Here is a 14,178-nt window from a genome sequence, read left to right as displayed (position 1 = left end):
GTTCCATTGATCCATATGTCTGTTTTTGGGCCAATACTGCACTGTTTTGATTACTATAGCTTTGTAGTATTTTCTGAAGTCTGGGAGGGTTATGCCTTAGGATTGCTTTGGCAATTCTGGGTCTTTCACGGTTCTATACAAATTTTAGGATTATTTGTTCTAGTTCTGTGAAAAATGTTATGGGTAATTTGATAGGGATCACATTAAATCGTAGATTGCCTTGAGTAGTATGGCCATTTTAACAGTGTTAGTTCTTCCAATCCAAGACCATGGGATATCTTTCCATTTCTTTGAATCATCTTCAATTTCCTTTATCAGTGTTTTATAGTTCTCAGCATATAAGTCTTTCACCTCCTTGGTCAGGTTTATTACTAAGGTTTTTTTTTTTTGATGCAATTTTAAAGGGAATTTTTTTTTTTACTTGCCCTTTCTGATATTTCTTTGTTAGTATAAAGAAATGCAACAGATTTCTGTATGTGAATCTTGCATCCTGCTACCTTGCTGAGTTCGTTTATCAGTTCTAGTGGGTTTTGTGTGAGTCTTTAGAGTTTTCTATATCTAGTATCATGTCATCTGCACCAATGCTCTGTTGAATAGAAGTGGTGAGAGTGGGCATCCTTGTCTTGTCCCAGATTTTAGCAGGAAGTCTTTCAGCTTTTCACCATTGAGTATTATGTTGGCTGTGGTTTTGTCATAAATAGCTTTTATGATGTTGAGATATGTTCCCTCTGTAGTTTTTATCATGAATGGATGTTGAATTTTATCAAATGTTTTTTCTGCACCTATTGAGATGATCATGTGGTTTTTTTGTCTTTTGATGATGTAGTGTATCACATTGATTGATTTTCATATGTTGAACCATCCTTGTGATCCTGGGATGAATCCAACTTGATCATGTGGTTTCAGTTTGCTAATATTTTGTTGAGCATATTAACAGTTTACATATAATTCCGAGGTTTACAGGATGGATATCTGTGCTCCTCGGTTTATAGAGTAAAAGAGGACCTAAAGTAAAGCCCTGAAGAACCTCAAGTTTCATGGGTGGAGCAAAGGAAAAAGATCTGGCAGAAAAGACTTTGAATGAATTTTATGCTTGGTGTAAAACCAGGTGAATGTGGTGTTAAACAGAAACCAAAAGAAGAGAGGGGTTTTAGAAGAGGGAGTGGTCAGTAGTGGCAAATACCTCTCGGGGGTCAAGTGTGATAAAGAATGAAAAGTATCCATTGGATGGATTTATTAATTAGGTCCCCAGGGCTTTGGAGAAGCAGTATAGGGGCAATGGTGAGAGTGGAAGCCAAATTGCAGTGGATTGAGGCATTAGTGGATATAAAGAAGTGAAGTCACAAAGTATAGACAGTGTTTTAAAGTAGTTTCATTATGAAGGAAAAGAGGTAGGATGGTGGCTGGAGTGGGGAGGCATGGGCAAGACTTGAGTATGTTTAAATACTGACGAGGCAATCGGTAGAGGAAGTGGAGGGACAAGTTCTTGAGAAAGTGGTGGGTTGGGTATGAGATCCAGAGTACAGGCAGAAGGATGGTGTTAGGAGAGTAGACATTGTAAGTGGAAGGAAGAAAAAAAGAATGAGTGTTGAAACAGTACGTTTGTAGGCTTAGTGACAAGAAGTTGGAGGACTTCCCATATATTTTCTATTTGTCTTAAGTAGGGTGTGTATTTATTTTACATCTTGAATCTTAGGATGGTGGTTAAAAATTATGAATGCCTCGTCAGTACTGGAGATTATAATTTGGATTTATGTATGTGTTGTATATGTATTGATCATGAGTATTCAGTTTATATGATGATAATAAAAGTTTAGAGAGGAGTTCTTCTTCTTCTTCTTTTTTTTTAAAAAAACGTTTAATCAGATCCAATTCCAGGTTCTATATGACAACAGCACCCACCCTCTTGGTTTTCTCTCTCTTTTTTTTTTCTTTGGCCACACCACACGGCATGCGGGATCTTAGTTCCCCAACCAGGGATTGAACCTGTGTCCCCTGCAGTGGAAGCACAAAGTCTTAACTACTGGACCGCCAGGGAAGTCCCTAGGGAGGAGTTCTTCTAAATCAAGTTTCTGATTTGGTACTCCGAGTTATGGCCTTAGCTTTCATGATTGAGTTTTTATGTTTTTAAACTATGACAGGGCCTAAGAGACTCTGACTAGTAAATCAGTATCTTGTGCTTACTTAATAATTTTATTCATTTACTGATGGCATCTGTGTTCAAAATTATTTTTATTTGAACTTTTAAAGTGATTAATTATATTTAGACTTGTTCCCAAGGTTTATGTTAAATGAATTTTTATACACTAAACTTCCAATAAGTGTAACTAATTGAACAGACCATTTAAACTGTGAGTAGAAGTGGGTAGAAGTTAACCCAACATTACTTTCATAGATATTTTACAAATTAAAATATGAATATGTGGAAATTGGTGGTTTCCCTTCACATGTAATAAGTTTGGATTAAAGAAGTTAATGACTGTATAAACAGTGATTTTTAAATTGACATGCAATTCACATACTGTAAAATTCATCTCTCTAAAGCATGCAGTTCAATGGTTTTAATATATTCACAAGGTTGTTCAGCCATCACTGTGTAAGTGATAATTTAATGCAAGGTAATCCAGAGAATGTGGATTTGGGATAGCTATCTCAATATATTAACTTAATTTTTGGAAGGTATAGTAGATCTCTCTTGTCATTGAGCCGATGTTTCTGTGGAGTTTAGGTGGAGAGTAAATAACAGAACGTCATTTTTAAAAAAAAAGTCACCAGTATCAATTAAGCTTTGTTTTCTTATGATCCTCTTCAGTATAAAATTATTTTACCCTTAAAAAAAAAAATATATATATATATATATAACCCTCAATTTACATATTTCCTCCTTAGAACTATATTTTTCCCTTGCCACCAAGCTACTCTGAGACTAGATCTTGATGGAAGACAGGAAGTGGTTCTTTATTAGAATACCAGATTTATAAACTTTCTTGCCCTCAGCTGTTACTGGTGATCATTGCTGAAGTTGCCACCACTGGTTCAGCTGTCTTTTGCTAGTCTTTAATCAAAGATTGTGATCATATTTCATACCTTGCTATAGTTAGTGTTTAATTATTATTCACTGGTATTTTCAGTGTTTCAAAGTGAAACTTTGACAATGCAGTCTCACCATTTTAATTCTTCCCATGTATTTTTTGTTTCCTTTACAGTACTCTGTGCAAAAAACTTGGTGAAAAAGGATTTTTTCCGTAAGTAAATTAACTTTAAATCTTGTATGTTGTGTGTACATTCTTTGGAAAGCATTTTCAGAATTGTCTGGTTTAGGGATTTCTCTACTCAGAAATATACTCAGTGTTGTTTTATGAATTCTTTGATTCAGAGGTTTTTGACATCACATGTTTTAAAGAGGATTTTGTGCTCCTTAGCCCCTTTCCCTTTATCCACTGCCCCCCCCGCCCATATTTGTGTGAAACGTGTGTGTAGGTGTGTATATGCAGACGAATGTAATGTATATTGAAGGTGTGCATACTACTAGATTTCTAGAAAAGGTTTGAGATTATTTCGTAAACACTTTTTCCCCTAACATTTTATAGGAAATTTTACCCATGCATTCAGGAGTCATTGGAAGGCAGAGAAGTTATTTAGCCTGCTTGGAATTTCCAGAGTATAGGAAAGAAATCTCTGCCACATTTGATCGTAGAACCTCTTATGTCTCAGACTCCAAAACAGACATTTAGTTCCCATATTTGCAGTCTCTTTGCCAATCTGTTGTGAAAATTTTTGTGGCTTTATTTAAGATTAAGTTTTGCGAGGGAAGATTGGGAAGTGTGTGTGTGTGTTTACCCTATAATATTATACTTCACATTCACTTTAAATTATTTTGTAAAAATGATATAATTTTTGGACTTCCTGGTGGCTCAGTGGTTAAGAATCCGCCTGCCAATGTGGGGGTCACGGGTTTGATCCCTGGCCTGGGAAGATCCCACATGCAGTGGAGCAACTAAGCCCATGTGCCACAACTACTGAGCCTGTGCTCTAGAGCCCCTGTGAGCCACAACTACTGAGCCAGCATGCCGCAACTACTGAAGCCCATGCGCCTAGCGTCTGTGCTCCGCAACAAGAGAAGCCACCGCAATGAGAAGCTGGTGCACCGCAACAAAGAGTAGACCCTGCTCGCCGCAACTAGAGAAAGCCCGCGTGCAGCAACGAAGACCCAACGCAGCCATAAATAAATAAATAAATAAATTTTAAAAAGATACGATTTTCAGTTAAAAAAAAAAAAAAAAGTCCAAGCCAGCAAAATTTTTTTGAATTTTTGAATTTTATTTAATTTATTTTTTTATACAGCAGGTTCTTATTAGTTATCTATTTTATACATATTAGTGTATATATGTCAATCCCAATCTCCCAGTTCATCACACCACCACCACCCCGCCCCGCCAGTTTCCCCCCTTGGTGTCCATATGTTTTAAGCCAGCAAAATTTGATAAATAAAAATGTTTGAAGTTAGATATAGAGAAGTTCATTAGATTTTTAAATTCAGGTCCTATCATCCAGCAAAAACTGGCTATGTATGCTGTCTAATTTATGACTTAGTTAATTTTCAAGTGTTTGATTAAAAGAAGTGATAAGCTCTTGATATATTTTTAAATCATACTTAATTCATTCCACTTGAAATTTTATTACTTCCAGTCTTCCTAGAGTAGAACCTAAATTAAAATTTATAAAATAGCATAGACTATGTAATTGAAAAATTATGCTTATATGGGAAAGCAATTAAATAGGATAATCTGGGACATAATTAAGCAGTTTCCAGTTTATGTACCATGTGCCTTCTACCCTATAGCATGTCGCAGGAGGAGAGGCCAGTGACCTCTCTCCTTGCTGCCACCAATTAATGTTATCTTCACAGGCTGCTGCTGAACTACCCACCTCATCTCTGTTGCTAATAACCTAATAACCAATGTGTACTCCTTTACCTTCCTTAAGGTTGATCCAAGGTAGGATTTATCCTAGTGGGACTGCAAAGTGGCCAATGGGATTGGATAGGCAGGTGACAAGGAGAAGAGGGAGAGAAGTGAGTAGTGCACACTCTTAGAGCTTGTTCTATACCCCCCAGGACAACTGGTCTGGTTTTAAAGACAAACTCTTCAATTTTGTCTCCTAGCCTTCCTTCCCAAATTCTTTTCCTTCCCCTAGAGTCCCAAGACACACCTTCTCCAATAAAATATCAGATATCCTTGTCTCAGTTTTCCTAGGAAATCTAGAGGAATCTTATTCTAATTCTCTGTAAGCCCCTGAGAGCCGATTATTATCAATTATATGATCTTTGTCTGTCCTTAAGTTGTATGTGAAAAAAAGAAGGAAAGAAGGAACTCTTCCCCTTTTTTATTGTTGTAAGCAGTAAAAAGTGATAAAAATTCTTGAGTTGTGAGCTTGCTTCAGGGATAAGAAAACTAGGGGAAACTGTGTGATTATCTTTAAAACCCAGAATGGAAAAAACACTTGATGACCCTGGAAAGGAAAACAGGAAAGCCAATCCTGAGGCCTTCAGAAGGGACTCAGCGAAGGATGGAACATCCCGGAGCAGGTTCACAGTGGCGGAGGTCCTCCTGCTGTGATAGATTTATATTTTTTTTTGATCTGTTTATAAGTTGAGGGTTGCCCACATTAATTTCAAAGAAAGAGTTAAATAATAGTTCCTAAATCTCTTAATTAAATTTGAGTGAGAGTGTGCGTTTATTGATCAGAATGCAGTTATTGATACTGTAATATAGTTGTTTTTGCTTGTAAATCAGTTTAAATCCTGTTGAATGGGAAATGTAAATTTTAATATGAAGCATGACTATAGGCTGACTATATAAATATGTGTATATATAAATATATTTAACTATAGAAAAAAATGCAGTGCCATGTGTTGTCTTTTGGAATTTGTATAATTTGAGATAATACTATTTATTCCAGGGTATCTACCTTTGCTGAGAAAAGTTTTGCTAACTCATTTTTTGGAACTATTTTCAAACTTACTGGCTTTTAAAAATAAAAGTACAGTACATCCCCCTTCCCCCAAAATTTTGGCAGGAAGAATTTCAGACACATAGGACATATGAGGAATTTTACAGTGAATACCCATCATCTAGATTCTGCCATTAACTTTATCACATATCTATCCATTTATCCGCTATCTGTGTTTTTAAAAGAATGTTTTTATTGGTATCAAATTCTTTCTGTCTTTTATGCCACGTTTAAGTAAAAGCTTTGTGTGTAAGGTACTTTGTTAAGGTTTGTATAGGGGCAAAATTGAAGTCAGTGAGCTGCAACATGGTTGGTTGAATATATTTTTTCTTCCCCAATCAAAAATAAAGCTTTATTTTCTCTGGTAAGTAACTCTTTAGGTTGAAATTTTTGTTTCATTATTTGCAGCTCATTAAGTGCATTAGTGTAGTGAGGAAGTTCCTGAGCTTTAGCTATTTTATATCACTGAGAAATGATGGGGAGAATTGAGAAATTTTTAAGAATACAGAAAATACTTTAGCTACTTCATATTTACCGCTAGAGGTCTCCCTAACTTCTGAAAACTTGATATTTTTGACTACACTGGAAGAACTTGGCTCTCAAGTTAAATTTTTGTAGAATAATATAATCAGGTAAGTTGAAACCTAGGTATTTATTTTGTTAGGGAATAGAGCTTGTATTTTGTATTATTTAACAGAAGGGAAACATAGGAGGATGGGACTTAGACTTTCATACTTAAATAAGGATCTGGAAGCCACACCTAGTGACTTCTGTGTGGAAAATGTTGTTTTTCTCAGTCCTAATTCTTTAACTAGTTAAGCACCATCTAAAGGGAAAGCTAGAAATGTGATTTTTGTTTGTTTTTGCTTGCAGACATACATTTATCTGTTTATTTGTTTAGATGGTAGAATCAAAAGAACAAGATAAAATGGATTCCTCCCAGGAAAAAAATACTTAATGTTATTGAAGGTAGAGGGGAAAGTATTCTTCCATTAGACACATCTACAAATGGTTAGGTATTATTGAAATACTAATATGAATAGTGCTAAACTTAGTTAAACAATATAGTTAAATAGATTGCTACCCTAACTTGGCAGGTTTTTTCTTGAATACTTAATACTCTTAAATATTAGTCTTTTCTTACTTATTTGAAGTTGACAGATCACAGAATCGTAGAATTGGAAAACTGGCTAGGTGGTTTCTGTCTGGCCTTAAATCTTGGCAGATTAGTATCTTGACTTAAAAAAAATTAGCAGAGATATATCAAGGTACAAAATTTCTGCGATTATCAACACTTACCAACATTTCGTTTTAGTGTCTTCAGCTGTCCCTAGGAAATTTACAGTATCTCAGTATGTCTCACATCTAAACTGTTGTTGTGGTCTCTAACATTTTATTTAGTTCCACCTTCGTCCCCTGACTTTTAAAATTCTACTCATCCTACTGTTCTTCATCCTACTGTATGAAGCTTACAACAACTTCTCTGTACCTTTAATCTTTCCTTCTCTGAATACCACTAGTAGACAAATATGACAGTGTATTTACAGCCATGCTCAAGAATCTAAAGTGGCTCCCTGTTCTCTACCTCAGTCATTCCAAGCCTTTATTTTCTGACTTTTAAGCCTCTCTTACTGGATCCGTCTTATCTCTCCAACAGTATTGACTTTTACACCTTAGCACAAATGCTTTGATTAAACCCCTCAAAGTCCTTCAAATATTGTTATACCCTCCTTGGAACGCCTCCTGTTTGTCCTTTAAAGCCCAGATGAGTCCCATCCCCTCAAAAAGGGGCGGGGCGGGGGGAGAAAGCCTTTTTCTATTGTTCACACTCAACTTGTTCTCCTGCTTTTCTGAGCTCTTGTACTCACTGTTGAACTACATAGTAAATGAGAGGTGTGATACAGCATAGTGGTTAAGTGCATGAAATCAAGAACCAGACTGTGTGTGCATGGGTTTAGAATCTAAACTTTAGACCCTGCCTCTGACACTTACTACTGGGTAACCTCAGGCTAGTTAATTAACCCCTTTGTGCCTCAGTTTCCTCATCACTAAAATAGAATAGTAGTATTTACCCCATGGGGTAATTTTGAAGATTAGGAGATTTAACATATGTAAAGCATTTAGAATAGTGCCTGACATAGTATTTATAAGTGCTTTCTTTATAATCAGTATGGTCAAAAACTTGTTTATTCTCAGGAGTTATTTTTGGTTTTTTGTTTTTAATGTATGGTGTTTTAATTTTCCCAATTAGATAGTACGCTCTTTTAAGGCAGGGTATTAAATTTTTTGTTTCAGTTTCTCATCACTCATGATAGTTAATCATTAAAACTTTTTGGCTAATTTGATATCTCTGTAGCCTGTGTTACTGTGTGAAAACTTTAATAAGCTCTTTCTTTAAATGAGCTACTAAGGGAGACCGTGGGAAAGCTCTAAGAGAGCCAGGGATGTTTTAAGCATTCACCTTTCTGGGGTTAAAGGGCTGGGAAAGATCTATGATAACTTGTACATTATAAAGTAATCTCTAGACTTTGGTAGTTTAAGCTGAGCGTGTTTTGAGATAGCAAGAAAAAATGTAGTTTTTGATATTTAATGTAGAATTAACTTTAATCTTAGTTTTAAAATGGACCACTTTTCATTTATAGCTTATCGTTAAACTTTTTATGAAGGATGGAATAATCTTTTGTTTTGTAGCAAATATTAATCTTTCTATAATTAATCTTCCATGTCAAAATATTCTTTAATTAAAAAAGAACCCTCCCTTTTTTCCCCACAGGGCTTCCTGATCCATTTGCTAAGGTGGTGGTTGATGGATCTGGGCAGTGCCATTCTACAGATACTGTGAAGAATACACTTGATCCAAAATGGAATCAGCATTATGACCTGTACGTTTAAACGATTTATTTGAAATGAAACATGGAATCACTGTAATTTGATATAGTCTTTGAAAAGAATCACTGAATATGATCTGACTTTGATCTGTGGTGTAATTTGGTCCTCACAGAGGGATGCAAAACCTAGTGTGAAAGTACTTTGGCTTATTGATAGCTGGTTTTGGAAGGTGAGCTATGCTTAATAAGCCCATGAAGAACAAAATGGATACACAGTATAGAGCAACCCCCCCCCCACCTTTTTTTCAATCAAATAAAGGTATTAATTCACTTTAGGTCAGTTATAAGTATAAATCAGAAATCATAATTGGAGTACACTCATAGGCATTCTTTTTGTTTCTTATATGGATGGTTTCTTTCTTCTAAATTTTATTTTAATCATAGTAGCATATGTACTGTTTTTAAAAAAGCAGATGATACTGTAGGTCTTTTAATGGGAAAATGCAGTTCACTGTCCCATTCTTATTCCTGATTCCAATTCTCAGGGTAACTGTTTTCAATAACTTCGGCTGTTTGTTCTAGAATTTTCTTCTGCTTCTAGATATCATGCTTATTTATAGCATTTAATATAAATATATATTTATTTCGTGTTAGGTATTATTTTTACATTTTCTACCATAGAAAATGATTTATTTTTTACAGCTGATACCTCTCATCCCATTCCTACAACATCCACATGACCCTTTCCTTCTCCCAGTCCTCCTGTATAGTTATTTGAACCTTTTCGGTTACATCATTGTTCTGTGTTTATGCTATTATGATCATGTAAATATTCATAACTGAGTCACGTGGTGTGCAGTGATTACATTTTCTTTCTTGACAACTTCTGTTTTTATGAAGTTAATAACTGTCTAACTTTGCCATTTGTTTAGTTTTCCATCTCATTAAGAAATTCACAAACTCTCTTACAGTACTGAACGTCTCCTCTGCTTATTTATGTTCACCACATGAGATAGTCTATTGGCTTTGTTTTCTTCTTGGAGATAGCCCTCCTAGAGCTTCTATCCTTTACTTGTCTGGACTGGTAGTTCTCTAAGACCTTCTGCACAGTTGTCCTGGAACTTGCCTTTATCATTATGTTGGGAATTTCCTTTCTCTCTTCTAAGTCCAATGACTTCCTGTGTTTCTGTTTACTTCCCTGTTTTGGTGAAGTATGTCTTCCATTGTTATCTTGAGGAAGAGTATAAAGATGGGGAAAATTTCTTTGAGATTTTGTCTGAAGATATATTTTGTCTTCTTACTTGGTTGATAGTTTGTCTGAGTATAGACTTATAGGTGAGACATCACTTTCCCTTCAAACTTTGAATACATTACTCCACTGTCTTCTAGGTCTAGATCAGCACTGCTGAATAGAAATACAGTGTGAGCCACAAATGGGAGCTTATCTGTAATTTTTTTTAAGCATTTTTTTTTTAAATTTATTTATTTATTTATGGCTGTGTTGGGTCTTCGTTTCTGTGCTAGGGCTTTCTCTAGTTGTGGCAAGCGGGGGCCAGTCTTCATCGCGGCGCGGGCCTCTCACTATCGCAGCCTCTCTTGTTGCGAAGCACAGGCTCCAGACGCGCAGGCTCAGTAATTGTGGCTCACAGGCCCAGTTGCTCCGCGGCATGTGGGATCTTCCCAGACCAGGGCTCGAACCCCTGTCCCGTGCATTGGCAGGCAGACTCTCAACCACTGCGCCACCAGGGAAGCCCTGTAATTTTAAATTTTCTAGTAGCCACATTAAAAAAAGTAAAAAGAAACAGATGAAATTAAACTTAACTATATGTTTTATTTATCTAAAATATCTTCATTTCAACACGATATCAAAATAAAATAATCGAGTTGTTTGTTTTTTTGTTTATCTTATACAAAGTCTTTGAGGGACTTCCCTGGAGGTCCAGTGGTTAAGGCTCCGTGCTTCCATTTACGGGGCACAGGTTCAATCCCTTGTCGGGGAACTATCTCGCATGCTGCGTGGTGGGCCTTTAAAAAAAAAAAAAAAACAACGAAGTCTTTGAAATCAGGAGTTTGTTTTGCATTAACAGAGTGCCTCAATTTGGGCTAGCTATATTTCAGGTACTCAGTAGCCACATGTGCCTTGTGGCTACCATTTTGGACAGCGCAAGTTTAGAATATTGCTGATGGCATCCTGATTTTGGTCCTTCGTGATTGTTGTTTTCCACTGGAAGATTTCAGGGTATGCTGTTTATGCCTGATGTTAAAATTTTTAACTATGGACTTGGTATATCTGAAATATAGTACTAGATACTTACTGTGACTTTAATCTGGATACTTAAACTCCTTAGTTACGAGAAACTTTTCTATTTATTTAGTCATCTATAGATGATTTCCTCTTCTCCATTGTATTTCTTTCTCTCTTTTTCTTTTTCGAGAACTCCTGTTATTTGGATGTTATCCCTCCTGAATTGATCATCATTTAGTTGTCCTGTCTTTTTTCTCTCATATTTTATCTTAGTTAAAAAAAAAAAAGTTATAATAAAAAATTTTTGTTCTAGTAAAAAATTAAAAACTACCATGAAATATTTGGGCTGTTTTCCCAACTTTGTTTTCCAGCATTCCTATTTATTGTAATTTCTGTTCTCAAATTTTAAATTTCCAATATCATTTTGCTTTCTGACTGTTCCTTTTTCATAACTTACTCTTACTCCTAGACGCAATATCTTCTCTGATGAGAGGAGTATTATAATTGTAGTTTTTTTCTGTTGTATTGCCTCTCTTTTCTCAGATTTCCTTTTTTTTTCTGTTAGTTTGGGTTGGATTTCTGTCTTTTTATATTTAAGGGGAGGCACTTAAATGTTGATTGGAAACTCTCTACCCATGGGTAGAGCTGATCAGCTTGGTAGGGTAATCAGGAGTAACTGTGACATTTTCTGCACAGAATTCTCCCTCTCCTTCCTGGGGGCTGCATTCTTGGATGCTTGTGTTCATGGATCTGAACGGCATAGGGATGCTAGGAGGTCTCTCCATTCACTAGATTAACCTCTTCTTAATACCCTGTTTTTATTACAGAATTTCACCTCCTCCCTCAGCTGTGCCTAGTGTCCCTGAGTGCTGCCAGGTTTTGAGGATGAATTAGGTTGGGGAAAGGATTCAGGAGGTCTTTCCATTCCTTTTATTTATTTTATTTTTTTATTTTTTAAATTGAGGTGTAGTTGATTTACACTTTCCATTCCTTTTAAATACTTTGACTTATCATTCTGTTTCAGCCTCATCATCACCATCGGAGTATATTGGGCTTACAGTTTGGGAATATTTCGGGGCTTGATGGCAGTAATAATCTTGTTTCAGGGAGTCTATTGCTCCTTGCAGGCTTAGGTTTCAGTTTTCTACAGGTTGCTAATTCAGTTATCATATGCTCTCTAAACTTCTCCCATTTTGTGAACATCTCCCAGGTTATAAACATGTTAAATGTCCTGATATCCTGACTTTCCAAGTTTTTAGCCTTTTAAGCTTCACAGTCATTCTATTTCATGCTTCATCAACATCAGCTTTTCTTCCAAATGTTCCACTTGTCTTTACCTACTATCTATGTAGCTAAGCTTTTGAGTTCTTAATCAGATTCTTTCTTTTCTTTTTTTTGGCCGTGCTGCGCAGCTTGCGGGATGTTAGTTCCCTGACCAGGGATCGAACCCGTGCCCCCTGCAGTGGCAGCACAGAGTCCTAACCACTAGACCACCAGGGAATTCACTTGATCAGATTCTTTGAAGCCATTTCTTTTAGCTTCAATCAGATCTAAATTCAGCCAGGGACCCAGCTACAATAGTGAACAAGACATAGTCCTCCAAGCTTACAGCCACGTGGTATATAAAGACAAGAAATAGGAAAGTATAAACAGTGTGTTGAGAATATGTATAGGGTGCTGTGGAAATATATAGAACTTCTTGACACAGATTTAGGAGCTGGGGAGAGCTTCCTAGAAAAAGTGGCATTTAGGCTTAGACCTTAAATAGGAGTTAACTTGAGGACGGAGAAGGTGAGAAGGCTGTAAGCAAAAGCTGTCTGTGTGAAGACCCAGAGGTGAAAGACAATGTGATTCTGAAAACAGTTCAGAGAGGCAGCATTGGTAAGTTCACATGTAAGGTAAGGGGAGTGTGGTAAAAGACAAGCAGTGAGAGGCAAGCAGGAGCCAGCTCATGAAGGTCCTTGAAAGCCTATTAATAAGTTTGAATACTCTCTTAAAAGCAATAGGGAGCAATGAAAGTGTTTTAAGTGGGGAAATGCTATTATCAGATTTATATCCAAGAGTGGAGACTTTGGCTGTAATGTGAAGAATGGCTTAGAGGGAGCCAAGAATGGCAAAGAAACTAGTTCCAAGATTATGAAGGAAGCCGTCAAATAGAAAATAACTTTATGTTAGAAAAGTGATAATGTGAATGGAGAGATAAAGACATTGTAAGTATTTTTAATATGGCCTTCAAACTTAAAAAAACTTTTTTCCTTGGGGGAAAAAAGTGAAATTGTACTAAACCCTGTGCTTTTCTGGATTTGGCTCACAGGCTGTGGTTTTCCCGTGGACCCCCTCCTTAGAGTCCTTGCTTTTCTAGCTTTGCTGCTGCTACAGTCTTTCTCGACACAGCAGCTAGAATGATCCTGTCAAAACGTATATCAAATCTGGTTACTCTCCTGTTCCACATCCCCCATTGGCTTCCTGTCTTACTTAGAGTAAAAGCCGGAGTTCATACTATGACTGACAAGGCCCTTTATGATTTGTCCCTTGTGTTGGTTAGATATAATAGACTGATATAATAGACAACCCCACATTTTCAGTGGTTTAATATAATAGAAGTATATTTTGTATATAAGGTCCATTTGGCAGGGAAGCAAGACACTGTCACACAGTCATTCAAGGATACAGGCTGACAGAAGCTCCCTTGTCTTCAATGTATGTTCCCAAGGTCTCTCTGGGCTTTGACATCCAGCCTCCCAAAAGGACACTTAAGCCAGTGGTGGGTGGGCTGCTCTAAGGCTTCAGGGAACCAATATTTTAGCATACCTGTATATCAGGCTTAACAGTTGATAAACTGATTTAGTGTGATTTTTTTTTTTTAAATGTTTGGTTTGGGGCAATTTAGCTGGTTAATACTTGATTCTGATTCTAGAATTTTTACATATCATGCAGGTACATACTTGCCAAGTTAAGTCTGTTTAGATCTATTTGAAAATTGATACATGCATACTGAATGTTATTTTAGTCCAGATTTTTTCATTTGCAAGCAACAGAAATGAAATTCAAATTGGCTTAATTTTTGAAAAGTATTAGCTTGCATAATTAAAC

General features: G+C 36.3%; 1 protein-coding gene across 2 annotated transcripts in view; it reads left to right on the top strand.

Annotated features, from left to right (window-relative positions):
* The window catches only part of SMURF2 (SMAD specific E3 ubiquitin protein ligase 2), a 118,156-nt gene that overhangs the window by 66,250 nt on the left and 37,728 nt on the right, over positions 1-14,178 (top strand). For both annotated transcript variants that reach the window (XM_061176805.1, XM_061176804.1), the window contains exons 2-3: positions 3,207-3,245; positions 8,786-8,894. In XM_061176805.1, the coding sequence (XP_061032788.1) occupies positions 3,207-3,245; positions 8,786-8,894 (148 nt within the window). The remainder of the gene's footprint in view (positions 1-3,206; positions 3,246-8,785; positions 8,895-14,178) is intronic.

The sequence above is a fragment of the Eubalaena glacialis genome, chromosome 19 (genome assembly GCF_028564815.1).
Source record: "Eubalaena glacialis isolate mEubGla1 chromosome 19, mEubGla1.1.hap2.+ XY, whole genome shotgun sequence".
In the NCBI taxonomy this organism is placed as follows: Eukaryota; Metazoa; Chordata; class Mammalia; order Artiodactyla; family Balaenidae; genus Eubalaena; species Eubalaena glacialis.
Note: the sequence above shows the minus strand (reverse complement) of the source record. Positions and strands in the feature narration are given on the sequence as shown.